The sequence below is a fragment of the Labeo rohita genome, chromosome 15, assembly GCF_022985175.1.
Source record: "Labeo rohita strain BAU-BD-2019 chromosome 15, IGBB_LRoh.1.0, whole genome shotgun sequence".
In the NCBI taxonomy this organism is placed as follows: Eukaryota; Metazoa; Chordata; class Actinopteri; order Cypriniformes; family Cyprinidae; genus Labeo; species Labeo rohita.
Genome location: NC_066883.1, coordinates 28,515,944 through 28,529,947, shown reverse-complemented (window position 1 = coordinate 28,529,947; position 14,004 = coordinate 28,515,944). Strand labels below are relative to the sequence as shown.

Genomic DNA, 14,004 nt, shown 5'->3' with positions numbered 1-14,004 from the left:
GCCTGATTAAGAATTTATTTGACAACCAAAGTATGTGTGTCATAACCATTAGGTTAAAAGACTAAAGGTTTAAGTTAAAAGACTAGTATTCATGTGCTAAATGACTTCAATCCAAAAATAATATAAGAACATTTTAATTCTAGGAATTCTAGGAACATTCCCTGTAGATTCTTTCAGATTTTTTACATCATTAACAGACATTGTTAGAATGTTGCAGGGAGTGTTTTTTTTTTTTTTGATAGCCTAAAGATAACCTGAAGACAGCCTATGTACAGTTATCCAGTGGTAATTTTTAGGTTTTATACGTCTGTGTAAATGCAATTCAGAGAATTGTTTCTAAACACATTATAAATGTTAAAAAATGTATTGCTGAAAACAGGTTACAAAGACGGTGAACTATGTAGTAGTGAATTGTGAAGTTAGACCGTTAACAGTTATTCACCATGTTTATGTTTAGGATTTTTTGGGTGGGCTTGAAATCATGTCTCGACGCACTAGAGCCACTAGAGCCACCCTTAACACTATAATAACTAGAGGTTTTGCTGTTATTACCGTTGCCTTCGTCAAGTAAATGCATATTACCTTCTTGCAATAATTTACAAAACACCTCGGTCATCCATTCAGGTTGTATCGGTATTTGACAGTTGAGAGAGGCGGCATCCTTCCTGCGAGTGGGCGTGGTTTCAGCGCCAATAGCGGCCACGCCCCCTGCCCCAGAAAATACTGCTTATTTTTTCAAGATTTTGCGAACTTATTTTATTTACTTGGCCTTTTTTATCACTCTAATTTGGCTGGGTGTGACAAACTCAGAACACATATTTAATATTGCTTTACGCTAACTAATTTTCTCTAACTTTCTGTCCTGTGTAGGTGCTGAACCTGGTGCAGTCTTACGTGACCCTGCGTGTGCCCCTGCACGTGTCCTACGTGTTTCATTCACCTGTCGGCGCTGGTGGTTGGCAGCATTTTGACCTGCAATCTGAGCTGCGTCTCACTTTTGTTTACGATACTGCCATCTTGTGGAGAGATGGCATTGGGAGTCCACCGGAGGCTGAATTACAAGGCAAGACAGCATGTTTTTCTTTTATCTGCCTGAAAAAGAAGTGTAATAAAACATAATATATTTTTTCGACAGTTTCTGTAGTGAGTTTCTTATGCTCATCAAAGCTAAATTTATGTGATCAAAAATACAGTAAAAAAATATTTTAAAATATTATTACAAGTTAAAATAACTGCTTTCTATTGTAGTATATTTTAAAATGTTATTTATTTTTGTGATGGCAAATCTGAGCCATTAATCCAGCCTTCAGATCCTTCATAAATGTTTTTTTTTTTTTTGTAACATTGTCTTCACTGTCATTTTTGATCAATTTAATGCATCCTTGCTGAATGAAAATGTTTATTTCTTAAAAAAAAAAAAAATTACTGAGACCAGACATTTGAACAGTAGTGTATATAGGTTTTTTTCATTATATGGAAATTTGTTTTTTAGGTGCTCTCTATCCTACAAGCATGCGCATCAACGAACAAGGTCGTTTGGTTGTCAATTTCCGTACAGAAGCACGGTTTCGGGGACTCTTTGTCACTGCACATTCAGGTGTGTTATTAAACAAAATACTTCTAAGGTCAAAAGTTTACATACACCTTGCAGTATCTGCAAAATGTTAATTATTTTAACAAGAGGGATCATACAAAATGGATGTTATTTTTTTATTTAGTACTGACCTGAATCGGATATTTCACATAAAAGACGTTTACATATAGTCCACAAGAGAAAATAATAGTTGAATTTATAAAAATGACCCTGTTTAAAAGTTTACATACGCTTGATTCTTAATACTGTGTTGTTACCTGAATGATCCACAGCTGTGTTTTTTGTTTAGTGATAGTTGTTCATAAATCTCTTGTTTGTTCTGAACATTTAAACTGCTCGCTGTTCTTCAGAAAAATCCTTCAGGTCCCACAAATTCTTTGTTTTTTTAGCATTTTTGTGTATTTTAACTCTTTCCAACAATGACTGTATGATTTTGAGATCCATCTTTACCACTGAGGACAACTGAAGGACTATTACAGAAGGTTCAAATGCTTTTTTTTTTTGTTTGTTTGTTTTGTGTTTTTTCTTTTGATTTAATTTTTTGAAATTAAAGATTTTTTTCGAACTTACTGAACCAGTTATGATGAGAGAGTGTCTTGTGGTCTTCAAAAAGAATAATAACATTCGTGTCAACACAGCCTCCCCTATGACTTCCATGGTCATGTGTGCGGACCATCCCGGGCTGACCTTTAACCTTAGCTTGGTGAGAAGTGAGCCGACATACAACCAGCCAATGCAGCAGTGGACCTTCATCTCAGACTTTGCTGTAAGTCTTCCGGGTGTCTATAGAAGTAGCTTTAAAAACCAAATCTGCTCTTGATACTATATGATTGCATTTGTCATTATTGGGTCACTTTACTGTCTCTCCTGATTCAGAAATTGTTGAAATACTTTCCTGCAGGTGAGGGATTATTCAGGAACATACACAGTGAAACTGGTTCCCTGCACGGCTCCTCCCGGTGTTGAGTACAGCTTCCGTCCTGTGTGCCACCCCAGAGAGCCAATTACCTTTGATCTGGACATACGCTTCCAACAGGTTATTACTGAATGCAAGCACTTATCAAAAGGGTCACAGCAAAGGCTGTATAGCTGAGTGTGTATGTGTATCGTGTGCTGTGAATACGGGTGTGTGATTAAAATGTCTCCACGATCTGATTTTGAAGAAACATCAGTTGCAGTTGCAATTGCAGTTCTGGTGCCTCCTTCTCAGTACTGTACAATGTGACATACATTCACAGCAAATGCTAACTCAAATAATGACGACGATTTTTATCTTTAACCACTTTGGCCTAAACATTTGCCATTCTGTTTTAGATTCTGTTACATTGAAGGGCTTTGTTTTTAAAATAGGGAATTTATTTTGGCTGACAAGCAAAAAATCGTGATACAGTATTTTTGCCATTTCGCCCATCCCTAGATGCAAGTTACAGTTTACAGGAATCATATCTGACATACCTCTTTGCAAAGCTCGAATTACAGTATGACAGGTTTACAAAACAATCCACTCTGAAAGGTGCTGGACAAACAGGTCAGTTTGGAATAATCGGTCACCTTGGTATAAGTAAAACTTCATTTTAAAAGTGAACAGAACTACATGCTAGTTCACTGCCAAGAACATCATAACGCTTGGCAGACATCCACATATTTTTATTCATGTAGTTAAATACTGCAAATACCAACTGCTATAATGGTATCTGTCAAACTAAATTCTAAAATAATAATTATATAGTAAATATTAATAATATGATATAATTCGCTAAATATGACCCCTTCAAACACCACTACTAAGACAGATGAGAAAATCTAACATATACCCAGTGTTCTTAGTAAAAAGTGTTTCTTGTTGACTTTAGGTGAGTGATCCAGTGTCAGCAGAGTTCAGTCTTAACACACAGATGCTCCTGCTTTCAAAGAAAACTCTCTGGTTATCAGACGGCTCCATGGGCTTTGGTCAGGAGAGTGACACGGCTTTCTCAGAGGGTAAAATGCTACAAACAGCACTTAATTCTTAAGTGTTACTCCTGTGGCTTCAATAAATATGATGAGTATTTGCAATATGACACCTCTGATGATTTATGGCTGTTGCATTCTTTAGGAGACGTCATCTACGGCCGCGTAATGGTGGATCCCGTTCAGAATCTTGGAGACTCGTTTATCTGTAACATTGAGAAGGTGTTCCTGTGCACAGGGGCGGATGGATACATTCCAAAATACAACCCTGACAACTTTGAGTACGGCTGCCTAGCTGATTCGCCGTCTCTTTTGTACCGATTCAAGATCATTGTAAGTGTGAACACTGTTTAATACAACCCAAACCAAATATAAAAAGATGCCATTTTAGATTAGATATCCAATATTATGATTAAATCATTTTAAAAATGTTTATTGTGCATGCTAAACTCAGCACATGCAATAAACAAGTTCACTGCATTCATTCACTGTGAACGGAGGCTTGGAAAACACCGGATCATGAGCTGACCGGCTCAACAATGTGTACGCTTCGTCTTGATGAAGGAATTAAGCCGTATTGTGCTTTCAGTTTTAGTTCATTTGACAGATACTGTGCCAAAGCATACTGGCCCAAAATACAACTTTAAAGACCTTTCATGTTAGAATAAGAAGTTTATATATTTTATATTTTAAAAACAAATTTTTTTGCCCGGAAGAATCGTTTCATATCATCGTGTGACCACGATAATATTGAGTTTTGCTATCATGTTACTGATCATAACATCATCCCTATTAGACAGTATAATGTGTAATTTTTTTTACTCATTCTGCTTTTCAGGACAAAGCTCAGCCAGAAACTCAGGCGAGAACATTCGGCAGCATTAGCTTCAATGCTTTCCTCGCTGTAGATGATCCTCAGGCGCTGCCGCTGGTGAGGCAGCCGGGCTCTGATGGCTTTAGATTGGATTCAACAGCTTTGTTTCAGGTAAGAACAACACAACAGCTGCCAAATTAAAGAGATAGCTCACCCAAAAACGAAAATTTTGTCATTAATTTCTCACCCTCATGTCGTTCCAAACCCGTAAGACCTTTGTTTGTCTTTGGAACACAAATTAAGATATTTTTGATGAAATCCGAGAGCTTTCTGACTCTGCACAGACAGCAACACAACTACCATGTTCAACCAGAAGAAACTGTCGAATAAAATCATCAGCAGTTTAAGTGCATAGCGCTGAAACCCTATTGTAATTTGGAAAAAAATGGCCAAGGATCAGCAATCTCCACATAAAACTGATCGGGCAGACCAAACCGCAAGTTGAAGAGATTTGAAACTTGGAGGGGAAAATCCATATTATTTTCCCCGGTCCGCTAATGTGTTATTTCACTAGCACTTCGTGCCCTATGCATACTAGCTTGCTTGATTTTCAGGCTGACCATAAGTCCTATTTTTGGACCTAAAAAAATTCATCCAGCTGGGATTTTTAAATTGCCCAAAATGTCCGGTTGTCGGTTTTTGCTTTGTACAGTCGTCATTCATTTTGTGCGTTTTTGTATTAAAGTCCTAAATGCTCCCGCTGAATTTTGGGCCATTACCGCCTGCTCAGGCAATCATTCAAATATTGAATATAATTTTCGTGCATCAGGGAGCCGCTATCATATGAGGAGTATTTAAATCTCTTTTGACTGAGCGGCTATTCACTTTCACTTTCAATTTCGCGATCACAAGCACTCTGTATAAAGGGAGCACATCTTACAAGATAAGATATGAGCGCATTATCTGCTGAGCAGCAAATCATCCAGCATGATTTGTCAGTCATCTCTCCTTACTCTTGACCCATGATCAGTTAAATCTGATTCCTGCAGTTTGTGTTGGAAGGGTTGCCAAATCCGCATTTTTTGGACAAAACACATTCCCGGATTCATTCTATTTTAGCGAACTAGTTCTAGGTTTTTCGCTTAATCTAGATTCTCTGGAGAGTGAATATCAATAACTAACAAAAACAAAAATTAACTTTTCGACTCTTTGTCACAAAGTGACAACAAACTTTCAAAAGGGGCAAGGCTGCCTTTACTAAAACAACTACAACTTTTAAACAGAATGAGTTATCTTCGCCAAACTCACAATCTCACAATCTGAGGTCACATGAAAATAGCTGTGGAGCTTAGCCACTATAAGAGGGAAAAAAACATAAAAACGGCCATAACTACGCAACCGTTTGTCCTGTTGACTTGTAGCTATAAGGATATTTGCATATCTCAAAAAACATGGCCGCCACAGGCCAATGAACTTTTAGCACCTATTAGAAGAGGTTAATGGAGGCCGATTGGGACGAAACACGTTGGGCCTATTTGACTCACAGCCTAAAGGTCTGTGAGAAATTTGAAAGAAATCAGCCACTGGCAGGTGATATCGCATTTTTCAAGGGCGTAAACGATTGTACATTGCATGGTTTTTCACACAGATGCACAATATTTGTATCATACGATAGACCTCCTTCTAGAACCACTGCTGTCAATCAAACTGTTTGTTAAATGATTGAGAAAATGTAAAAAAAACTACGTTGGTGAACTAGTCCTAGGTTTTTCGCTCAATTTGGAAAAAAAACTGCCCAATTCTCTGGACTGTGTAGGTCAATAATTGTCCAAAAAAAAAAAAATGTACCCTTTGGGAAGCTATAAGGGAGTCATTTAGAAAAGGAGCCTGTCCAGATATACCCAAAAGCCTATAAAGCCTAAATGAATACTAAAAAAATTCACGAAACCACAACCGAGCCATACTACAAGTGATTCTAAACAAGCATGGCAAGTTTTAGGGAGATAGGATCACAGCTGGTGCTATAGTCAGAAACATTAAAAAACATAATATTTCTATGACAAATTATCTGTATTTGCCAAAAATGCTTTTTTAAATTATTGATTTAGTTGGATACAGGCTTGCTAAATAATATGTATTGTCTTTTTTTATATGTGCTTAAATGCCTTTAATCGCTGCTTGCAGCTATATTTATTTGTGTTTTCTTTGCGCACAAAAAGCATTCTTGTAGCTTCATAACATTATGGTTGAACCACTGATGTCACATGGACTATTTTATCAACGTCCTTAATACCATTCTGGGCCTTGAAGGTGTCAGTTGCATTGCTGTCTACGCAGGGCTAGAATGCTTTTGGATTTCATCAAAAATGTCTTAATTTGATGATTTTTTCCAAAAATGAATGAAGGTCTAATGGGTTTGGAATGATGTGGGTGAGTAATTAATAATGACACAATTTTCATTTCATATTCATTGAACTATCTCTTTAAGAAACATTGTGGTAACATTCTGATACTAACACTGTAAAACTGTCCAGGTGTCGGCAGGCAGGGAGTGGTACATTCACACCATCTACACCGTCCGGTCCAGAGACAACGCTAACCGAGGCATCGGCAAAAGGAGCCTTGAATATCATTCTCTGACACACAGCCACTCGATTTCTAAAAGGTCAGCCACCCGTGTTCCAGATTTGGCTCAGGATATCGGTGCAGACAATAACCGCGGCACAAACATCTTACACATAGCGCTGGACCGCAGCGCTCAAAAACATCCCAACCTTCTCGAGGAATCCCAAGCGGAGGGTATCGTTCCTAGAGAGCTGAATCAAAGGGACTCTAGCGATGATCAGCTTGTCATGATCATAGGAATCTTGGTTGGTCTTCTCCTCACCATCCTCCTTGCCATTCTCGTCATTCTGGTGGTGCGATCTAGACGGGACAAGAACGTCGCTGAGCCCCCGAAAGGCTCAAGCAGCACAGAGCCCATGATGACACAAGGCCTCGATAGCAGCAACAGTTCAGAGGTTTGATTTTCCCAACAGTGGACCCTTTTATTCAAATCACTTTTTGTTTGCAAGTGCCTCTTGTTCATTCGCTCGGGCACGCAAAGACACATAGTGACTCGGAGTGGTTGCGCTCTACCTCTCCTCTGGATTTTGTCGGTCCGAAAGTGTACTTGAATTTCAGAAGCACTTCTGTTGTCACTGCTTTAATAACTGTTTGAAGTCTGAATCTTTCGCAGAGAGAGTCGGTTGTAAACTACTGTTACTACTGCTTGATGGCATTGATATTCATCCAAATGAAAGTTTTACTTTATATCCAAAGGTGCTAGATAAACGAACGGTATTATGGGAAAGATGATGTTATATAAATACAGGTTGTTTTCAGTCACTGATCGTTTTTAATGGCTTATTAGTACTATAAGGCTGAAAGAATCAAATTGTAGTCTATACTAGATGGGTGATCCATCCATGATTCTATTTTATTTTATTTGTTTTACATTTATGTGTTTTTTCTTTTTTCACAGCTGTTGTTTCTACTTTTCAAACTGAAATGTACTGTTATACAATAACTTCAATAACATCAAACTAGTGTTTTTGCTTTTATCAGGTTTCCATAAAAGTGCAAAACGAAAGCACATTAGTATTCTTTTCCTGTATTTATGCTCACTATCAAGTTTGCATGGTTTTCTTTTTATCTACACTTATTGTGTAAAAAATGTATTATATTGTATTATAAGTCAGATAAAATGTTTGGGAAAATAATCAGTGATTTTTGCCATGTAACATTTCTTTGACGTTTCACAGTCAGCAGTTGCATTTGTTGTTTTTTTTTTTTGTATGGAGATCATTGTCATGACTTTTGTACCTGAATGTGATGCTGATTAGCATGGTATCAAATGAACATTAATGAGATAAAAGTGAGCTTTTCTTTGAGATACCTCAACACACATGCACACACACAAAATCCTACTGATTTATTGGTCAACAATGTGAGTTTTTTAAATGTTATTCAGTCCAAGACTATATAATATAGTGTAGTAAATAGAATATGTACGTGTATCTACTTACTATACGCATTTACTAAACGTAATCCAGAGTCAGATGTTTCAGAGTAAACGGAATCAGTTCAAATGAAACTTTTTATTATCAGTCAAGTAAATATATATTAGACCAATTACATGGTCAGTTATCTCGTAGATAAATTTGAGTAATTATTATTGACTTTATCTGACTTAATGAGTGAAGGGAGGGTGGGAATGAACCGGATGAAAAGGAAGTAATGCATAGGCGAGAAAGAAGTTTTCCACATATTTTCTGTAATACTTGAAACAGGTGGTCATCCCTGTCAGTGGCGAGTTGTTTTTCCCCTTGCTGGTCTGTCGTTTGTCATCCTTTATGTCTCCAGCTTGACCTTGTTCTAATGAACCCCTATCTTTGACACTTTTAGGATGGAAGGAGCTGACACTCACTGTATCCCTCTTCCAGTAAAGCCAGAACTGAATCCTACTTTTTCCTCACTCAAAACTTTTCTTTTTAATTCTTTTGGCACGGTCAGTGGATTTTAGGGCTGTCACGATTCCTCAGTTCAATTCGAGTACTTCAAAAAATTCTCGATTACAGTTTGCCCAAGTCGGACCACCGGTCAAATACCGGAAGTGGCAAGAATCCATGAGATGCATTATTTAGACCATTATCCAAGGCCATGTGATAAGCTATATATTCAATTTAAAAATCATAATACACGCGTGCATCTCAGAGGCTCTGTTATCATTTACATGTGTGGAGCATCTCGAACTCCATCTCTGCATATTTATGTAAGTTTATTTTTCATCTAGGACTGCAACGTGCGCCATTTCAATCAGATTTGTAAGGTAAATAATTTACAAATCTAAGAAAATACAGGAGAATATGTGCTTTCATGTGCTTTCGTGATTTCAAAATAAGCTTCAAAGGGCTCTTAATGTTCCCAGCCGATGAAGAAGGGTCTTATTTAGCGAAACGATCTGTCTTTTTTTTTTTTTTTTAATAAAAATTTGTATACTACACAAAAGTTTGTGTAGCACAGGCTCTGGGATGCGCGTTCACGATGCTACTAATTAGTGATGGGTCGTTCTTGAACGAGTCTTTCATTTTGAACAATTCTGACTCGGGAAGAACGAGTCGTCTCGGGGAGTGATTCGTTCAGTCGCGCATGCGCAACATCCTATTAGGTTCTGTACTGGAATTAGTTCACCTGTTTCGAGTCTTCGGGTTTTTCGAGTCGTTCGTTCATCTTATGGGGCTGTCACGTGATGAACGAACGACTCAAACCCGAAAACTTGTCAGATAAGAGGTGAGGTGAGCTAATCATAGACTAAAGACCCAGGTAAACAATGAATTAATCATTTCTGTTTCTTATGTCTGTAGTGTAATCAATGTTTGTGTAAGCAGTAGATGTGTTAGGGGAAGTAACATGTAACATTTTAATTATATTTTTCTAAAATTAACGAAATGACTCGAAAAAAGATTCGTTTATTTTTTTGTTTTTTAAATGAAAATAACCGACCGTTTCGCTAGATAAGAAAAACATAATTTCTTTACGGCTGAAGAAAAAAACACATGAGTATCTTGGATGACAAGGGGGTGAGTACATTATCTTTTCTATGTGCAGGATACTCCATTACGTTCAGATGTTTGCCGTATGCATCATACCAAGACGCACTGAATGGTTTGCATGCATTTGCAAAAACAGAAATCATTATATATTCAAGTACAGTCATTGGAAAGGTCTTTTTACTGTTTTAAGTGGTTGTAACTGTGACCTACATTACCTTCAACAATGAACTTGAGATTTTATTTACAACTGTGAAGTGAGACATGAAAAATACAGCATCATCAAAAAGGGACTTTTATTATACGTCAGTATATACAACAACATTGCGCACAGTGTGGATCAGTGGAGCTGAATACAAATTTCCCATCTGGCATGATTCACCAGTTTTCTCTCTGGTTAACAATAACAATTCATGTCAACAACATCAAATGCCACCCAAAAATATCCACATTTGGTTGGTATCAGTTTGTTTACTTATTTACTTGAATGTGACAGCTATAAGAAAACACTTGTGCAACAATGAATTAAAACTCATTTAGAAGAGACATAATTAACAGTACTGGCTTTAAGACTACTACACTTATATATGGTTACAAAGTAGGTGTATGAAATGGTTACCAATTTGGATTTTATAAATAATGAAAGGGAGAACAGAATTGTACGCATTATGCGTATATCGTAATTGTACAATAATATTTATTACTGTCAGTGCAGACACTGTGACACTGCCCTCAACTTGAGTTTTTCAGAGCTTAAAGAAAGTTCAGTGTTTTCTACTCGTAATTACTACTTTGTAGTGGCGTTCACCAATATACAGCGGGGAAAATAAGTATTTGACACATCAACATTTTTATCAGTAAGGGGATTTCTAAGCGGGCTATGGACACAAAATTTCCACCAGATGTAGCCATCAAGCCAAATATTGAATTTATACAAAGAAATCAGAAAATTTAAGTATACAAGTTGAGTCATAATAAATAAAGTGAAATGACACAGGGAATAAGTATTGAACACATGAAGATAACAAGGTGCAAAATGGCATAGAAAGCCAGGAGATCACCTAAAATCTGTCAGTATTGAGAGAGAAACCCTGCCCTCTATCAGTACTAATTGATATCAGCTGCTTTAGTCCTAACTGATTGCCTATAAAGGCTTCTCATTACCCAGGAGGCACACAGGAAAGACTTCATGATGGGTAAAAGCAAAGAACTCTCCCAAGATCTTTGTAATCTTATCGTTGAAAAGCATTCTGATGGGAATCGTTATAGGCGCATTTCCAGAATGCGGAATGTTCCTGTGAGCACTGTGGGGGCCATTATCCGGAAATGGAAAGAGCATCAGTTCACCATAAACCGGCCACGATCAGGTGCTCCACGTAAGATCCCTGTCCGAGGAGTCCAAAGAATAATCAGGAGAGTTCTCCAAGAGCCAAGAAGCACTCGGGCAGAACTTCAGAAAGACCTTGCATCAGCAGGTACTGTTGTTTCAAAGAAAATTATAAACAATGCACTGAACCGCCATGGCATCCATGCACGCTCACCACGCAAGACTCCATTGCTGAACAAAAAGCATGTTGAGGCTCGGTTAAAGTTTGCGAAACAGCTTTTGGAGAAGCCTGTGGATTACTGGGAGACTATAGTATGGTCAGATGAAAGCAAAATTGAACTTTTTGTCAGTCATTCTACACACCATGTTTGGAGAAGAAATGGCACTGCCCACCACCCCAAGAACACCATACCAGCAGTTAAGTTTGGGAGTGGAAGCATCATGGTTTGGGGCTACTTTTCAGCAAGGGGTACTGGCAAACTTCATATTATTGAAGGCAGGATGAATGGAGAAATGTACCGGGATATTATGGATAAAAATCTGCTGCCATCTACCAGAAAGCTGAAAATGAAAAGAGGGTGGACATTTCAGCAAGACAATGATCCCAAACACAAGGCCAAGGAAACAATGAAGTGGTTTCAAAGAAAGAAAATCAAGTTGCTTGAATGGCCCAGTCAATCACCTGACCTGAATCCCATAGAAAATCTATGGAGAGTGAAGATCAAAGTTCATAAAAGAGGCCCAAGGAACCTTCAAGATTTAGAGACCGTTTGTGTTAAAGAATGGGCCAGAATCACTCCTGAGCAATGCAGATGACTGGTCTCTCCATACAAGAGGCGTCTAGAAGCTGTAATCACCAACAAAGTCTTTTCTACAAAGTATTAAATGTGTGTTCAATACTTATTCCCTGTGTCATTTCACTTTTATTATTACTCAACTTGTATACTTAAATGTTCTGATTTCTTTGTATGAATTCAATATTTGGCTTGATGGCTACACCTGGTGGAAATTTTGTGCCAATAGCCCACTTAGAAATCCCCTTACTGATAAAAATGCTGATGTGTCAAATACTTATTTTCCCCGCTGTATCTGGTGCATTCCCTATGTGCCCTTCAAATATTTATTCAAATAAGTAAATGTTGTTTAAAAAGATCAGTTGAAAGTTAAATATAAAATGAGAAGCACATTATTTGTAACAAGTGGAACAAGTATTAGATTCTTTTTTTTCCATTGCTGGGGTTCTGAGCGGCTTTCAGTGGATTCTGATTGAATTAAACACCTCTAGTCGGCCATGGTATTGCTTTTATTTTATTTTATTTAATTTTGAGCTAATTCAATTTAGATTCCTAAGCACTTAAAAATATTCAAATTATGGTCTGCTTGAATTCTGATTTATGTGTTTGTGTTAACCTAAATTGGTTAATAAAACTATGACCTTTTAGACAAGTATTGTGACAAGTACATTTAGAAACAGCTAAATTTCAAGTTCAGTTATTTCCAGTATGTCAGTTTGTTATTCTATGTGACATGTAGTAAACATGCACACACCTGTTTAAACAAAAATGACTTTCAGGTTTAAAAATGATTGGAGTGGAAATTCAAGGAGTGGTTTTTAAAGGGGTCATCAGATGCAAAGTTCACTTTTACATGTTGTTTAAACATTAATGTGTGTTGGCAGTGTATGTGCAAATAATGATCCAACCTACATTGTTTCGATGCTGGAGCAGGGATGTAAGTTAGACAAGAATATCTCTGATTAAGCAATTGACGTGTTGTGTTGCTGGATGTAATAATGAACATAGTGGTCGTCATTTACTCCTGACATCTGAGCAGTTGAAGATGCAGTGGATTAAGTTTGTTTGTGAAGGGAATGCGCCTCCCGATCTACATAAATGCGTCTATGTTTGTGCAAATCATTCGTGATCCAGCTTAACCTACAGCAGAAGTGAATATAAGGGTTTTTTTATGAATCTCTGCAATCACCTTTCCCAATAGCGTGCTAATTAGCAAGTTTAACGGCTAAATGCAGCAAAAGTAAACAGGCTCGTCATTCCACAGAGAGAAGAGAGGGGCGGGGCGAGCAGAGCTCATTTACATTTAAAGCAGCCTCAACCAAAACAGGATGATTTTTGCAGAGCTGATTTTGACAAGGTAAAAGGGTGTTGTTTTACACAACCATTGAGAATTTTTAACCAAAGTATATTATAAACTTTTCATTAAGACCCTAAAGAATCATAATGGGCATCCGATGACCCCTTTAATGATGATAATAACCTGAATGTTCATTTGGCAAGACAATTTAAATTCATTCAGGGCAAAGAAAGGAGAGTAAAATGTCCATCTCATTTTTGATGATGACAGGGCCTGGATGAATATTTTCTTTGCTGTAGTGACAGGCCGTCATTTGCCACACATCCAGAATATAAACACCAACATCCTGAAAAGCCCAATGCAGAACTCTGTTCAACTGTAGAGAATACCAGTCACTGCCAAAAATATCCTGTTATGAACAGAAAAACAATATCAGTGCTAAACTCATAAGAACAGGGTGTTCTTCTTGTATATGAACTTTGTGCTGTATAGGCTTACCTTATAGCCAGTGTTGACAGTCTTGATGATAACGGTAGTGGCAGGTGCCCGCTGTAACAATGCTAAAACAGCTTTGCGGATCCTCAACACTCTATGGGTGTAGAAATCCAGAGGGTACGTGGTGAAATGAGGTCCCAGA

The 14,004-nt window shown here is 37.6% G+C and overlaps 2 protein-coding genes across 2 annotated transcripts in view; both read left to right on the top strand.

Moving 5' to 3' along the window:
* Positions 1-8,321, top strand: part of frem2b (FRAS1 related extracellular matrix 2b) — a 93,116-nt gene extending 84,795 nt beyond the window's left edge. Inside the window, exons 17-24 of the mRNA XM_051129639.1 lie at positions 871-1,063; positions 1,493-1,597; positions 2,233-2,360; positions 2,496-2,630; positions 3,448-3,574; positions 3,690-3,877; positions 4,383-4,529; positions 6,893-8,321. Coding sequence (XP_050985596.1) covers positions 871-1,063; positions 1,493-1,597; positions 2,233-2,360; positions 2,496-2,630; positions 3,448-3,574; positions 3,690-3,877; positions 4,383-4,529; positions 6,893-7,384 — 1,515 coding nt within the window. The 3' untranslated portion in view covers positions 7,385-8,321. The remainder of the gene's footprint in view (positions 1-870; positions 1,064-1,492; positions 1,598-2,232; positions 2,361-2,495; positions 2,631-3,447; positions 3,575-3,689; positions 3,878-4,382; positions 4,530-6,892) is intronic.
* Positions 1-14,004, top strand: part of c4 (complement component 4) — a 360,913-nt gene that overhangs the window by 204,414 nt on the left and 142,495 nt on the right. The gene's annotated exons all lie outside the window — the stretch shown is intronic.